The sequence below is a fragment of the Aristolochia californica genome, unplaced genomic scaffold (genome assembly GCF_029961685.1).
Source record: "Aristolochia californica isolate CCGP_79_NKW_82.1479 unplaced genomic scaffold, dmAriCali1.0.hap1 SCAF_10, whole genome shotgun sequence".
Lineage (NCBI taxonomy): Eukaryota > Viridiplantae > Streptophyta > Magnoliopsida > Piperales > Aristolochiaceae > Aristolochia > Aristolochia californica.
This window is the reverse complement of record NW_027181771.1, coordinates 5,371,392-5,388,799: the sequence shown is the minus strand read 5'-3', so window position 1 is coordinate 5,388,799 and position 17,408 is coordinate 5,371,392. Positions and strand designations below refer to the sequence as shown.

General features: G+C 38.9%; 1 protein-coding gene across 5 annotated transcripts in view; it reads left to right on the top strand.

Annotated features, from left to right (window-relative positions):
• Positions 1–16,921, top strand: part of LOC137940756 (kinetochore-associated protein KNL-2 homolog) — a 43,614-nt gene extending 26,693 nt beyond the window's left edge. For 2 of the 5 annotated variants that reach the window (XM_068785902.1, XM_068785888.1), the window contains 3 exons: positions 5,488–5,536; positions 16,418–16,505; positions 16,573–16,921. In XM_068785902.1, the coding sequence (XP_068642003.1) occupies positions 5,488–5,536; positions 16,418–16,497 (129 nt within the window). In that variant the 3' untranslated portion in view covers positions 16,498–16,505; positions 16,573–16,921. The remainder of the gene's footprint in view (positions 1–5,487; positions 5,537–16,417; positions 16,506–16,572) is intronic. The other 3 variants (XM_068785897.1, XM_068785892.1, XM_068785895.1) reach the window with 3 other exon arrangements.
• Positions 16,922–17,408: the final 487 nt, after the last annotated feature.

The following is a 17,408-nucleotide window of genomic DNA, read 5'->3' as shown; positions in this document are numbered from 1 at the left end:
CAAGGTTCTTTCTTACTTCTGTTGTTCTGCTAGATACTCGTGATAAGAGATATATCAAGAGTTGGAGAGTATTTTAAAATGAGAAATTGCTCTTCTTCTCCCTCTCATACTTTCTGTAAAGGTTGGGTTGGTTTCTCTCTAAATGAATAGTTTTGCGAGGCCTCTTGCTAACTAATAAATTTTGGATCTTTTATGCCCAAACAATGTGGGACTGGTCTCCCACACACAATAACTTTATCTTTCAGACAACTAGCTTGATACTTGAAATACATACTGGTAGAATTTTTTACCTGCTCTTCATCACATCCACGTCTAAACAAAGAACTTGGCTCAAAACAGAAAAGACATTCACACTTTACACATAGAGAAGGCACACAGAGGCTGCATAGAACAGAAACACAGGCTTGGTTTGCTCTAATACCTTGTAAAAGTTGGGCTTCTTTCTCCCAAAAGAACTTGCTGAAGTTCGGAGGTCTCTTCCCAACTAATTAGCAAAAGATTTTTTAATCCAAAACCAATATGGGACTATTCTCCTAGACACAACTTCAACTCTGAAACCACTAGTCTGGGATATGGAGCACATGTACATCTATATATTGCTACACTTTACGACCCACAACACTTTTTTGAGTAACCAACTAACATTCTTGTTAATATACCGGTTCGGGGGTATTTACGTCATTTCCTATATAAAAATTATCTTATAGTATGGCTATTAAATAAAAAATGTCTAATTTTATATCTGGTCCAATTTTCATTCAATTTAGACATGTATTTTAAGAGATGAAATTTGAGTATTGAGGGGTATTTTCGTCCTTTTGTAAAATATCACTTTAACCCTGATTAAAAAGAGGGCAGAAGTGCTTTTTTGGCATGTTCTCCAAGGCAGCAAAGCTGCTCTTCTCCCATGTCTCCTTTTCTCTTCTATTTTCTCCCCAAATCTCATATTTTTCATGGTATCAAAGCAATTTCACACATCTTGGGCTGATTTTTTTTCAATTTTGTGGACTTTCTCTCCATTTTCAACAATCTCCTTGAATGATTTTCCTAGATTTCTGGATTGATAGGATAAAAATTTCAATTTCCCCTTTTTTTGCTTGCCTTGGCCTCTCGACTAATGACTATTGCTTATATTTGATTAATTATTGGATTTAGAGGTGGTTGATGATTCCAATTTGAAGAAATTCTTCAAATCTGCCTGCATCATTAACCCTAATACTGACATCATCATTCATATGGCCTGTGTCATTCTGATTTCTTGCAATTAGGTAATTCTTTCATCGATTTATGGTCTTAATTACTGAAGTTGATCATATTGCTTGGAAATTGAATAGATTGGGTGTTGAATTGCCTTAATTGACTTCGTTGCGGTGCGCACGTGACTGCACAAGCATAGAAATTTGGGGAATGTTTTTCTTTTTGGTTGATTGATGCTTTCTGGTGGTTTGTGATATTTAAAGGCATAATCCAACACAAGTTGCTGTCTAAAGACTAAGAGTTCAAATGTGAAATTTTCTCGGCCTATTCAAATAATTACGATCCGGTTGAATGGATTGAATTATATGTGAACTGGTCTGCATCAATTTTGATGTATTTGAGGGCCAGAAGAATGGCCAAATATATAACAGATGATCCCCCTACGCCTATTGTAGAAGATAATTTAGTAATGACTTGGTTGATCTATAGTATAGAGTCCAGATTTTGAATTGTAGTACTGTGAAGGCAATGTGGACTACCTTGGCCTCCATTTTGTCCCAAAAAAGTAATTTTCAAGGATCTATGAGTTTTATGTGAAATATTTTAATATGAAGTGTGGAAGTAGATCAGTGACAAATTATTTCATTGAGACAAGAGGGGTACTATAGGAAATTAGTACATTCCATCCTTTTCGCACCAACCAATTACCACCTTTGAGTCCCCCTCAATATGAAGAGGACCACTATAATTGTCTCGGAAAACACGGAGCCCATTGAGAAGACCTTGAATCTCAGTCGTTTTTGAGTGAGCAATGCCTAGCGGACCAGCATATGACAAATACTGATTGCCTGAGGAATCTGAGATAACACCCCCAAAACCAGCCATTCTAGGGTTACTCTGAGAAGAACCATCAAAATTTAACTTTAGGAAACCAATCTCTAGGGGGGGGGGGGGGGGGGGGGGTTCCATTCTTGCATGGCCGGGGTCTTGGTTCCACACCGCATTTTTGCAATAATGCTCCAATTATCTTGGATAGATGAACCAACAAAGGAGGAGAAAGGCTTCTTTGGAAGGAGCCATGTAGAGATCTTACCAGACACACAATCAGCCACCCTTATTGCAGAATTATTTCTAGCATCAAAACCCCTCCGGTTACGTTCATTTCAAAGCCCCCATGGAATGAAACCAGTGCATGCGGATATCAAAAGCTTTCCAAGCCCTGAGAGGGGAGTACCAATGAACATCTTGCTAAAAGAAATCAGATCCGCCGACGCACAGAATTGCAACCCCGTCTTACTGAGTATGGAAGTCCATACCTTCCACGAAAAAGAGCCAGTGGGGTAAGTGAGAGTCAAATAAAGGACAATAGGAGTAAATATCCCAAATAACAATAACATGATAATGATAATCAAAGGAAGATAAGATGATGGGGCCACAATGTTCTTTATTCATATTTTCATCAAAATAACCAATGCTAACAATAGTCAGCAACCAAGGAGTCCCTCTTCCATAATAATGTCTCAGTCAAAGAGACACAATAGCAACAACGGATATGGGCCAATGCCCAAATAACACGTACCAAATAATGAAAGTCCTTAATAAGGACACATGAAATAATCTACTGTGAGTCCATCCAAATGTTTCTTTGAATATATAAATTTTCCTATAAGTCTCGTTCTTGATGGCATAAGCTGGCTCGAAAGTTGAAGCCTCCTGCTGCTGCTCAAACCTCTCTTTCAATCTGACTTTTGCTACTTCAAATATCGATTTCTCTTTGTAGAAACTTCTAATTGCCAAAATTCGTTTTGCGTTGGAAATTAGACTCGAATATCTGTCTGTCAATATATAATATGAAATATGAAAAACTTAGTATAGAAGTGAAAACACAAAGAAAACAACAGGTATAGGGATTGAAACGACAGAAAAAAAAGATAGCTACGAACCTAAATTGCTAGAGATAATAGATCAGAAAAGGATCACATTATCTCTGTGGGTTGGCCGAGTCAACTCACAAAACCTGCTATGATACCAAGTTGAATTTATGGAAAAGAGAAAAACTTCATTGATTTGATGTAATCTGAGTACATGAACCCCTATTTATAATAGAGGAAAGTAGTAATCCAATTACAATTAAACTACCCTTGTCCCAATTACACCTAAACTCTTAACACTTAAAGATAAGTCCTAGCATAATTAAATAATCCAACATAAATAGAAGACTAACATAACTAAAACACCTTTAAATTGAGACTCTTTTGTGGGACTTTCTTCCGTGAGACTCTTGTAAAACTCCACCATATTCATTTTGGCTTTGTGAGACTTCTTACTATGAGAGTCCTATAAGAGCCTTCCATATCTTATCTTCATAATTAGGTGGCCATTTTTATTGCTAGCAACCTTGTATTCCATGAGATAACGAAACATATAGATGTTGACTGCCACTTCATTAGAGATGCACTTATGTAGGGGAAGGTGATAACTCTTTATGTGAAATCTTTGGACCAGTTGGGAGATATATTTACAAAGCTTTTGGGAAGACATGAACATGTATCCATCAAAATACCCCTGAACTGGTATTTTGGTCATTTCTTACATTACATTTTTCTCTTATAGTATGGCTGTTAGATAGACAATGACTTATTTTATTTATGGTTGAATTTTCATTCAATTTAGACATGTGTTTTAGGAGATAGGTAATTTTGAGTATTGAGGGGCATTTTTATCCTTTTATAAAATATCACTCAAACCCTGTTTAAAAAGAGGGAAGATATGTCTTTCTGGCACAATTTCCCAGGCAACAAGGCTGCTCTTCTCTCAGGTCTCCTTTTCTCCTATTTTCTCTTCTGTTTTTTCCCCAAATCTCATATTTTTCAATTCTAGTAACATTCTGGTAAGAAACTAGATTTGGGAGAAAGAAAACAACATCAAGAGTTTGAGGAGGTCTATCTCTTGCAGGAAAGAGAGTTGTATATTTGGGGTCCTTTTTTATCTTCCTTTAAGTGAAAAGATTAGGCTTTTTTTGCTTTATATAGTGTTATTTTGCTTCACCTTCTTCTTCACATTTAGTCAATTCTTCTCTCTTTTTTTTTTTTCTTTTTCTTTCAATGCTCTCAATTTCCTACAACCTTTTCATGGTCTTATCTTTTGCTTGATTGAAATTCAATGACCTCCAAGTTTGTGTGCTGCATGGCTGTTGGTGTGAACAATTATATGCCTACATGTGTTTGTACACACGTTTGTGGTTATTCGTCATGCTGCAAGATTGAGTGAGAGCAATCACTCCTAGAACCTCAGCGTGCGACCTAGCTAATGTTGGACGACAAATAGGCTAGTCAACCTCCCGTTCAAGAAGAAATAAGTAAAATGGAAGAGAAACAAAGCTTGATGTGTAATGGAAAATACTTTGCATGAAAATGAGATGTTCTACATCAGTTTGCAAAGCCTATTTATAGGCAAAATGGAGATAAAACCTCATCCCTTTATCATATTCTAACTAGGAGATTTTGCCACTTTATTCAAATTTGGATGTGGCATTATCACACATGCCTAAATCATCCCAGATAACTCTTATCCATATCCATTTGGACAGGCCCCAAACTCAAATTTAAAATCAAACAACTAGCTAGCCAGCCTTGTGCCAGCTGTTTGGGGTGCTGCCCATGCCCGAGCATCTGCCTTGATTGCCTGCACGCCCTCATGCACTCGCGAGCCTGATCTTCGCACATGGGTGCTCCCGCCGCAGCTGTTGTTGCTGTGCTTGTGCTACGGCTGTTTTGTGTTTCTGAGCCGCCATAAAGTGCTACCACCCCCAGGGTGGACATTTTAATGAATTGGGGCTACCACCTCTTTGGAAACCCCGTTTTGGCCATGTTGCTACTCTACCCCTTTTTGACTCTGCAGCATTCAATTTTGCTTGTGTTGGATGTGCCGACTATGCTGTGTCTGCTCGTGTATCACTGGGTAATTGTCTTATCTTTTCAGGATGCTGCCTCAACAGCTTCAATCAACATTTAGGAAGCTGAAGTATATAGTTTTATTTGTCTTCAGTTACATATCTGATTTTTGTGCTACCCTTCCTAATTGTGGATCTTCTAGACTGTCTTCCATTTTCCTTCAGTTGAAAAATGCATTTTACATGTACTGTTCATGTATATTTCTTTATCCTGGTAATTTTGTTGTTAACTCTGGTCATTTGTGCTGACAATTGTATGGCATGAGACTAGTGTGGGATGTACTTAAAATTCACATTGCATGGTGCATTTTCAATTTAAAAAGGTTTGATGATTGCAGGATGGAAGGATTGTTGGAGCTGAAACGGGCCATCTGGCATCTCCTTCAGGTCTATTTCGAGCCACTTAAATTTGTCTTTTACTCGTAAAGTTTAAGCCTATGAAATATGCACGCTGACTTAAAAATTCTTTCTAGAGCATGAAAAGATAAAACAATCTTGTATCTTGTTGCATGTCTTCCACTTGGTAGAATTCCATTTCAGCTTGTCCGATAGGTAATGTGACGGTTGTACTTTAATTTTCTTATACATGCTTGACCACTTTAGTATGTTGGCACTGGTCATGTTGATACCAAATGGGTTATGATGAAATAGGAAACAATTTGAGAGGTTAGGGGCTAAACATATTAGCTTCAAAGGGACCTCTTTTCTAGACTTATCATACTGAACACTACGAAGAAGGGGAAAATTGTCCATCTGAACCTTTAGGGGCAACGAAGGAATAAGTTGTCCATCAAAATTTAGAGGCAATTAAAAGTTGTATATCATACGAATTCAGAGGGGGTATTGATCGACCCTTTGGCTTAATGTCCAAGTGAGACTCTTTCTTAGAGGACTTGGGGGTTGATCTCATGGATGATTTCATATTCAGGTAAGATTGGCTCACTAATATCTAATGAAAGAAAAATTAATGGAGCACTAAAGAGAAGTTCAGTGTGGCAATAAAATGGACATGTTATGTTATGAAAACTAAAAAATCTGATATTTTGGTGAAAATGAAGAGAAATAAGAGAAGAAGAGCTTGGAGAGGAGCATCAGCTGTTGCCTTGGAGTGCGTACCTCAAAAAGGACACCAACTTTTCTTTTAATCAGGGTTTTAAGTGTTTTTTACATAAAAAACAAAAATACTCGAAACATGAACTTACTTGTCTCCTAAAATACACCTCTAAAATGAATGAAAATTGGACCGTATGCATATGAAGACGTTGCGTACCTAACATATATCATATAAGATAAAACATAATAAATAAAATGATCGAAATACTCTTAAGTTGATATTTTAACTCTCCTCAAGTTGGAGAGTAGATATCAAATAACCCCAATTTGTCACAAAACAGTATATGTTCATAACTTCCCAATGGCTTGGTAAACACATCCCCCAACTGGTCTGAAGACTTCACATATGGAGATACCACCTTTCTTTGCATAACTGCATCTCTAATAAAATGGCAATCAACCTCTATATGTTTAGTTCTCTCGTAGAATACAAGATTACTTGTAGTAAAGATGACCGCCTGATTATCACTCTTCATGACCGTAAGACCTAGCAACTAGAAATCAAATTCAAGAAGAACACATGTAATATACATAAGCTCACTAACCGTGTGAGTCATTGCTCGATATTCAGCCTTTGCACTAGATCTAGCCACAATTGTCTGTTTTTTACTTTTCCAGCTTACCAAGTTACCTCCAACAAAACAATAGTAGCTTGATGTAGACTTTCTTTCCATCTTACACCTAGTATAATCAACATTAGAATATCCAAGTACATCAATCTGTAGCAACCAATTTTAAATGGGAGTTTCATCAGTTAGATGTCAAGAATTGTTTCTTGAATGGTACACTCTCTGAGGAAGTCTACATGTGCCAACCACCTAGTTATGTGGTTGAGAGGGAAAAAATATGTTGGCTGAATAGAGCAATACATGGGTTGAAATAGTCTCCGTGGGCTTGGTTTGATAAATTTACCACTGTGGTTACAAAACATGGGTTCAAGAGGTGTGAAAGTGATCACTCATTGTTTGCCAGAAATTTCACTAAGGGCAACATTCTTATGGCCTTATATGTGGATAATAATGTTATTACAGGTAGTAGCCTTTGTGGCATTCAGTAGGTAAAGTAGGACCTTAATAAGGAGTTCCAAACCAAGGATCTCGGGCTTCTCAAGTACTTCCTCAAAATTAAAGTTATTCAATCTAGACATGGTGTAGTCCTATCACAAAGGAAGTACATACTTGATTTGTTGAAGGAGACCGGGATGCTTGGATGTAAGCATGCGGACGTAATGTTAAGTTGTGCGCAAGAACTGGTAGTGATGTTGTTGATGTTGGTTGGTTTCAACGGTTAGTTGGGAAGCTGATCTATCTCATAGTCACAAGACCAAATATTTCCTATTCGGTCAGTATTATCAGCCAATATATGCATCAATCACAACAATCACATTGGGAAGCATCGGAAAGAATCATTCGGTATCTTAAGAAAAGTCTAGGTAAGGGTTGCTATATACCTGTCATGGTCATATAGAAATTGAAGGCTTTGCTGATGCTAACTGGTTGGGTGCCCTGATGACAAAAAATCCACTTCTAGTTACTGTACTACTATTGGGGGTAATCTAGACACCTGGAGAAGCAAAAAACAAAAAGTAGTGATTAGATCGAGTGTGGAAGCCCGATCCCTCTTTGCTTCAGATTATGGCAGAGACTCTAGGATGTCCCTTCATGATTGCTCCCACATACTACCTGGGTCTTCCTCTTACTGACAGTAGACTTCAGATGGGTCTTTGAGCTCCTGTGATAGAGCGGCTTGACAGACACCTCTCCTTCTGGAAAGGTAGGATGCTCTCCAAGGCTGGTAGATTGATCCTCTTAAACTCATGCCTAGCGGGTATTCCCAACTACTTCCTCTCTTTCCTGGCTTGCCCCGCCTCTATTAGCCGGCGCATTGACATGATATGAGACGTTTTCTGTGGTATGGCACTAGAAATGAGTTTCACTGTCACCTTGTCAGTTGGCATGAAGTGTGTAAGCCAAAATCTTTGGGTGGTCTTGGGATCAGGTACACCAAGGAAATGGGGCATGCTCTATTGCTCAAGTGGTTTTGGAAGATCAACTCTTCCTCGTGGGGCTTCGTGGAAGCCATTGGTTGTCTTTAAGCTTCGGTGTCCTGGTGATAGATGGATCACTGGCGGCAACTATCGTCATCTCTCCCCCATTTGGAAGGCCATGTTTCATTTGTTCTCCTCTTTCTGCACTACCATTCGGTTCTTTGTTGGAGATGGCTCCAGTCTGCGTTTTTGGACGGATTGTTGGTCGGGTGATGGCTCTCTTGCCTCGTCTTACCCACCATTGCTTCAGCTCACCACCAGATGCGACTTATCTATCTATGACGCCTGGCGGAATGGCTCATGTAATCTCTGCCTTAGATGCGACTTTGCTGATGACGAAGCCGTTTCTATTTGTGGCTTGATTGATAATCTCGGTAGTGTTATGGTTCACCCTTAGACGGTTGACTGGATGATTTGGCTCCCTGATGACAACAGGTGATTCTCATTCTCCTCGGCCTACCGTCATCTTATGGGATAGACCCGACCTCCCGCCTCACATTCGGCTGCTCTTGCCTAGTGCCCCTTGGCCCCGCCCAAGGTGAAAATTTTCGTTTGGAGTGTCTGCCGCAACAAGATCCTTACTGCAGACAACCTTATTAGGCGTGACAACACCACTCCTGATCCTCTCTGCCCCTTCTGCGGGATGGCGGCTAAAACTGTGAATCACCTCCTCCACTGTGACTTCGCCTGGAAGGTCTGGACCTACATGATTGACAGCATGAGACTCGGCTTCTGCATCCCGCTTGACCTGAGCACCATGTGTTGTTTCTCTTCTGGAAGCCTCCTGCCCAGCCTGAGCAAGCTTCTGCTGGCTGCCTGCATTGCTTTCATTCCTTGGTGCCTCTGGAAGGAAAGGAACTCCAAATGGTTTGACTATACTTTCCACTCTGCTAGTGAGGTTTCCTTCACCGCCACTGGGCTCATATCGACCTAGATCCGCACCCGGAAAGAGTTTGCCTGCCTCTCTTGTGTCCCTATTCGCACCAATTGGAAGATTATCGCTCAGATGTCTGTCCCCACTGCCCCCCTCCGAGTTGTTGTTTGGGAGCCTCCTCCTTCCGGATCTTATTAGCTAAACTTTGATGGTAGCACCTTTGGGAACCATGGTTTGGCTGGGTTTGGTGGAGTGATTTTTTATCCAGGGGGCATTGCCATCCTCTCTTACTCTGGCCCTCTCGGAATTGCTGACTCGATCACTACTGAGCTCTCCGGTCTCCTTCATGGCTTGTGAATTTTTCAGAACCGCTTCAGTGGTCCCCTTATCGTGGAAGGAGACTCCAAGATTGTCATCGGACGGTGCTCCACTTCATCCTTCCCCCCATGGTGTCATTGGCAGATTTTTCTTGATATTTTGGACATTGTATCCACCTTTTCTTGTACTTGGTCTCATGTACTTAGATCAGCCAATTCGGCTGCTGATTTGTGCGATGAATAAGTCCCCCCCCCCCCCCCCCCCCCCCCCCTCCCCTGTCTCTTCAATCTCTTGTTGTTAGGGGAGGTCTCCCTTGATGTATCTTCTCATTCTTTGAAATAAAATTATCAACATTTAAAAAAAAAAAAATCAAGTGTGGAAGCGGGAAGTCATTCATGACTGGGCTTGGGTTCTAGATAACCAAGCCTGTACAGCTTCAGGTAGTCCACATTGCCTTATCTGTACTACAATTTTTGGTCACTAAATCGTGACTCCATACTTTTGACCAACCAGGTTATTACTAAATTGTCTTCGACCACTCTATCCTCAATAATAGTTGTTAAGTTGTGGAGCCTAATTAACGCATTACGAAGAGCCCCCGAAAGGTCTACTATATATTGACTATTGTTTCATTAAGGGTAATTTGGGGATTTCACACTTGTCTTACGGTTGCCCTAGTTTTTTCTTTGTATTTGGGGGCCCCACTATTAGGGTCATTATCAAGGATCTTGTGTTGCGGGAGAGAAAATTTATTTCTTGTAAACTACTTCATCATTATAATGAATTAATGCAGTGGCGAAAGACAAGACGTAATCTCATCTTGAGGCGAATTTGAATAAATCTTGTGTTTTTCGTGCTTGATTATCTCTTCTTTTGCTATTATTATTGCTCTCATTTATTGAATTAGGGCGTCTAATTCCTAACAAGTGGTATCAAAGATTGGTTCGTGATTGACAGCAATGGCTGGCAGAGAAGGATCGACACTTGGAATCAACAGGTTTGATGGTATGGATTTTGCCTTGTAGAGGATGCATATCAAAGATTATCTATACAGTAAAAAACCGCACTCACCACTTCTAGATATGAAACCAAAAGGCATAAAAGATGATGAGTCGAATCTCGTTGATAGATAGGTGTTGGGAGTGGTTCGGTTGACATTGTCAAAGAACGTCTCTCATAACGTGGCGTCAGAGAACACCACAGCTGGAAGGATGAATATTCTGTCTGATATGTGTTTGAGAAGCCTTCTGCAGATAATAAGGTACATCTCATGAAAAAATTGTTCAATTTAAAGATGACAGAAAATACATCAGTGGCAACACATCCGAATGAGTTTAGTACGATTGCCAATCAATTGACCTCCGTTCAGATTAAATTTGACGATGAGGCTCGTGCCTTAATTCTTTTGGCATATCTGCCAAATTGTTGGGAGCCTATGAGGGCTACGGTCAACAATTCTGTAGGCAACAAGAAGTTGATCTTTAATGATGTTCGTGATATTATTCTTGTTGAGGAAGTTCGTAGAAAGGACTGGAGAGTCATCAACATCTAATTCTGCTCTAAATGTCGACACTAGGGGCAGGAACTTCGAGAGGAATTCCAACAAGGGCATCAGTAGATAGAAGTCAAGGAATAGAAGAAATAAGTCCAAATTCGGAAACAATGTGGAATGCTGGAATTGTGGCAAGTCTGGTCATATAAAGAAGAAATGCAGAGCATCGAAGAAGGATGAAAAGAAAAACGATGCAACAAATGTGGTGACTGAAGAAGTACAAGATGCTTTACTCTTGTCGGTTGATAGCCCTATTGACTCTTGGGTGTTAGATTTAGGAGTTTTTTTTTTTTTCACACCACTGTGCATTGCGAGATCATGGTGAATTATGTTGTTGGAAATCACGGGAAGGTATAACTTGCTGATGGAGAACCTTTGGATATTGTTGGTATTGGTGATGTCAGTTTGAGGATTTCAAACGGGTTAGTGTGGAAAATTGACAAGGGAGACGTGCCAAAACTGATGTGTAATCTGATCTCAGTAGGGCAACTTGATGATGAAGGACATAGTGTGACTTTTAATGGTGTTGCCTGGAAAGTCACAAAGGGAGCCATAGTTGTTGCACGAGGAGTTAAAACTGGAACTCTTTACATCATTTCCAATTGCAGAGACACGGTTGCAGTTGCTGATGCTACTACTAATTCTGATTTGTGCCATTATAGGCTCGGTCACATTAGTGAAAAGGGAATAAAAGTGCTTTAGTACCAAAGGGAAGCTACTAGGGTTGAAATTTGTAAACAATAGTTTGTGTGAAGGCTGTATTTTTAGCAAGCAGGTCATGGTTCGCTTTTCTAAGCCTGGAAAGCAGCGAAAGACAGCAAAATTGGAGATGGTTCATATAGATGTGTGGAGAACTTCAATTGTTACCTCCCTTGGTAGTTTTAATTACTATGTGACATTTATTGACGATGCAAGCAGAAAAGTATGAGTGTATTTCCTAAAAAACAAATTTGATGTCTTTGATGCTTTCAAGAGATAGAAAGCAATGGTTGAGAATGAGACATATTTGAAGATGAAGTGCCTGCAGTCAGATAATGTGGGAGAATACATAGATAATGATTTTAAGCGGTACTGTGTTGATAATGGAATCAAGATGAAGAAGACCATTCTTGAAAAACGTCAACAAAATGGTGTGGCTGAGAGGATGAACAAGACTTTGAATGAGCGTGTTAGGAGCATGAGATTACATGCGGGATTGCCAAAGATGTTTTGGTTTGAAGCTATTAGCACCGTTGCCTATTTGATCAACAGAGGTCCTTCAACACCATTGGATTGCAAAATACTAGAAGAAGTTTGGAGTGGCAAAGAGGTAAATTGGTTGTGTTTCTTATATTCACATTGATTCTACTGTTAGAAGTAAACTTGATGCTAAATCCAAAATATGTTTCTTTATTGGCTATGGTGGTATCGAGTTTGGTTATCGTTTCTGGGATGACTAAAGTCATAACGTTATCAGGACCAAGGATGTGATCTTCAATGAAGGTGCCATTTATAAAGATAGGTTGAGAACAGATTTTGAGAGCACAAGTAATGAAACTAAGAAGTCTGAAATGATTCAATTGAGAGATCTTCTAGTTATTGAGATCGAAAATATTGCTCAGGAAGACCAGGAAAACATACCCCTAGAAATAAATCAGAACATTCCTGTGACTGAACTCAGGAGATCTACCAGAACTAGCAGACCACCACAGAGATACTTCCCTACATTGAATTATATTCTTTTGACTGATAAAGGTGAATCAAAGAGTTATGAGGAAGCCGTGCAAGTTGATGAATCAACCAAGTGGGAGTTGGCCATGAGGGATGAGATGGATTCACTGATATCCAATCAGACATGGTAGTTGACCGAGTTACCAAAAGGGAAGAAGGCTTTGCAGAATAAATGGGTTTACTCAATAAAAGACGAATATGATAGCAGCAAGCGGTTAAAGGCAAGACTGGTTGTAAAAGGCTTTCAACAAAAACAAGGCATTGACTACACAAAGATTTTCTCTCCAGTACTGAAATTGACTACTATTAGAACAATGCTTTGGATTAGTAGCAAATGAAGACTTGTACTTCGAGCATTTGGATGTAAAGACAACTTTTTTTCATGGTGATTTGGAGGAAGAAATTTACATGATGCAGCCATAGGGTTTCAAAGCACAAGGAAAAGAGAAAATAGTGTGTAAACTTCAAAAGAGCTTGTATGGTCTTAAATAGGCTTCAAGAGAGTGGTATAAGAAGTTTGACACCTTTATGAGTAGTAATGGTTTATTTAGGTGTCATGCAAATCATTGCTGTAATGTGAAGAACCTTGATGACTCCTATATCATTCTACTGCTATATGTTGATGACATGTTGATAGCTGGTGCTTGCAAACAGGAAATAGATAAGTTGAAAAGAGAGTTGTCCAAGAAGTTTTCAATGAAGATTTGGGTGCTACAAAACAAATTCTCGGGATGAGGATTACTAGGGATACTGATGTCTTGAAATTGTCACAAGAAGAATATGTGAAGTAGTTATTGAGCAGGTTCAACATGAACGATGCAAAACAAGTTAGTACTCTTTTGGCCAGTCACTTTAGGCTATCTAAGGAGCAATCACCTTCTAAAAAGGAGTGGGCCTACATGGCCTATGTGCCTTATGCTTTTGCTATTACCAGTCTCATGTATACCATGGTGTGCACTAGACCAAACATAGCTCATGTAGTGGGAGTTGTGAGTAGATATATGAGTAATCCAAGTAAACAACATTGAGAAGCAGTGAATTCGATTCTCAGGTATTTGAGAGGCACTACAGACTCAACCTTATGTTTTAGAAAGTCAGACTTGGTATTCTAGGGTTATGTAGATGCTGACATGGCTGGAGACATTGATGGCAGGAAAAGTACCACTGGATATGTACACACATTGGGTGGTATAACAATTAGTTGGGTCTCTAAGTTGCAGAAGATAGTTGCTCGTTTTACAACTGAGGCAGAATATGTCGCTGTGATCGAAATTAGCAAAGAGATGGTATGGTTGTAGTTCTTCTTGGAAGAATTAGGTCTCAAGCATGGGAAGAATGTGTTGTATTGTGACAGTGTTATTGATTTAGCAAAGAACCTTGTTTATCATGCTAGAACAAAGCATATACAAGTGCGTTATCACTTCATTAGATTGACTCTTGAGGATGGAGTATTAGCACTTGAGAAGATTGAAAGGAGTCAGAATCTGCCTGATATGTTGACAAAGACTATCACGATTGAGAAAATGAAGTTGTGTGCAAGTTCAGTTGGACTTCCCTCTGAGGATTAAGAAGTTGTTGCCGCTGCAGAGAAGGTATTGATGATGGATTAGTCTCCAAGTGGGAGATTGTTAAGTTGTGGAGCCTAATTAACGCCTTACGAAGAGTCGGCACATGGATCGACCTTACGCAGATCCGTGATACATTGACTGTTGTTTCATTAAGGGTAGTTTGTGGATTTCACATTCATATTACGGTTGCCCTAGTTTTCTCTTTATATTTGGAGGCGCCGCTATTAGGGTCATTATCGAGGATCCTATGTTGTGGGAGAAAAGGGTTATTTCTCTTGTAAAGTACTCTATCATTATAGTGAATTATTGCAACGGCGGAAGACAGGACATGGTCTCACCTTGAGGCGAACCTGTATAAATCTTATGTTTTTTGTGCTTGATTGTTTCTTCGTTTGCCATTATTATTGCTCTCGTTAGTATTGAATTATGGCATCTAATTCCTAACAATAGCTATAGGGGGGTCATCTTTTATGTATTTGGCCATCCTTTTGGCCCTCAAATACAACAAAACTGATCGAGACCAGTTGACATAATTCGATCCATTCAATCGGACTGTAGTTATCTGAATAGGCTAAGAAAATTTCACATCGGAGCCCTCATTGGTCCTTTGGACAGCAACTTGTATGTTGGATTTTGCCATTGAGCACCACAAACTACCACAATTCAATGCAACAATGCATCAACAATCAAATAGGAACCTTTTGCCCAAAATTCTATGCTTGCATAGTCAAATGGGCCCCACAATTGAACCAATTAGGGTAATCCAGTAGTAATTCCAATCAATTTCCAATTAATAACAATCAATCTCAGCAATCAAGACCAGGAATTGAAGAATAAACAACTTAATTGCATGAAATTTGGGTGATGCATGCAAAATTGATGATGATGCAAGCAAGGTAGATAGAGGGAGATGCAGGTAGTATCGAAGAAATTTCTCAAATTGTGATCATTAAATGACTCAAGACCCCAATAATTTTTTAATTCGTAGTAGCCATAAGCCAATAGGCTATGACAGGCAGAAAAAGGGAAAAAATGAAGTTTTTTTCTTCCAATCCAGAATTTTGGGAAGATCTTCCAAGTGAGTTGAAGATTGAGAGAACCATAAAAAAATGAGAGAAATCTGCCCAAGAAGTGCTTAACCTTGCTTTGATACCATGAAAAATCTGTTATTTGGGTGAAAAAGAAGAGAAATAAGAGAAGAGGAGCTTGGAGAGAAAGAACAGCTGCTACCTTGGGCTATGTTCCTCAAAAAAGGATGCTCTTTTTTCTTTTAATCAGGGTTTTAAGTATTTTTTACATAAAAGACAAGAATACCCCTCAAAACATAAACTTATATATCTCCTACAATACACCTCTAAAATGAATGAATTTGAACCATATGTATATGAAGACATTGCCTGCCTAACAAACACCATATAAGATAAAAACATATTATATAAAATGACCAAAATACCCCTAACTTGATATTTTAACAAAAACTATCATGTCTCATGTTCTGAGGGCTTGTGGGATGTGACCTCGTTTTTTTGGTATATAGATGTCTAGTGTTCGTAAATGAAGGAAAGTTCACTTCAAGATGGGGTTAGACACTCGAAGACCACCTCATTTTGGCAATTCTGTTTTATTGCCTCTTTGAGTTTTTTACAGTTTTCTCGCGTTTAGTGTCTTCTTAAACCTTCAAGTATTTTCTTCCAAAAGAAAAACGCTTCAAGTGTTCTCTGCTGGACATCCCCCATTCAGTGCTTTTTTAAATTCAGAAGGACATATATATTGCCCATATCAAAACAAATCAATTGTACGTAAGAATTTTATGTTTCCCAATTCAACTCATGAATAAAAATTCCAAGTTATTCTGTGTTTATTTGAAAATAAATTATCTTCTTTCATAGAGTTGACACCTCGGCTGCATCTCACTTTGACCCGCCTCTTTGGTGATGTTGCTTTTGTGCTGAATATTTTCTACAGTCAAAGAAGTGTTACTTCTCATTGATAATGGATAACAAGAAGGAACAATGGTGTATTCTTTGTGTGTCATTTTCTGAAGTTCAGTTGTTTAAGAGTAGGTGCTTCTTTTCTGTTCTCTTAGCAGGGATTGGACCAGCTTCTCCCAGACGAAAACGAGGACGTCCCAAAATGAAGGCATTTCAAAATGACTGTGCTTATTGATAGAAATGGTGGTTTTCCCTGTTTTTTTATTTTATTATTTTTTTCTTTCTTTTGATTGTTGGTGGTTTTTTGCAGAGGTGATCTCCACCATTGTCTTACCCCAATCCGGTGGTTACAGTTGGATAGCCAATTTGACAAATATGTATGCTTTAGTGAGTATACCAGTAGATGAATCAACTTATAGTCAGCTACAAACATTTGATTGAGTTCACTGTTAACTGATTGTCGTAATAAAATATGGAATCAGGGGCATTTTGGTTATTGCACATGTATATCCATGGTCTTTGTTGGTTAGGAAGATAGTAGGATATTGGTATATCAATCTTATTATGTTTTGTATGTCATTTTTTGACTTTATTTGGCTGTATACAACAGACCCATGTACTAAGGGCATTCCTGTCATTTTAATTATCTTTTCACATAATTGATATAGTAAAAGAGATTAGGGATCGAGTTGATACCTGATGGCTGCCGCTTTCAACCTAACTTTCTTCTCTCTCTCCTTCTTTCTTCCTCTTCACATGGTACTAGAGCAATAAAATTTGAGATTGTGAAGTTTTATAGTTTTAATTCCTTTGTTTAAAGTTTTCAGCCAACTTCTACTGGGAGAATTTCTAAAAGTATGTTCATGTGATTGCTTAAAGGTCAGACCTTTCTCTTTTTCCTTATGCCATAATGACTTTGGTTAATGGCTTGTAATGTTGTTACGTGTTATTGTACCCCTATTGGGTTTTTTTCCCATCTTTTTTTAGGTCTGCAGTGGACTTGTGCCAGCACAGACTGGTCTAAGTCTGTGTTGCCTGAGTAGAAAGTTCTTTGGAAGCGTTGAAGTGTGTAGGTTTCTTGTGATTGCTTAAGGGTCAGGCCTATTTCTTTTTCATTATGACATAATGACTTGGTTAATGGCTTGT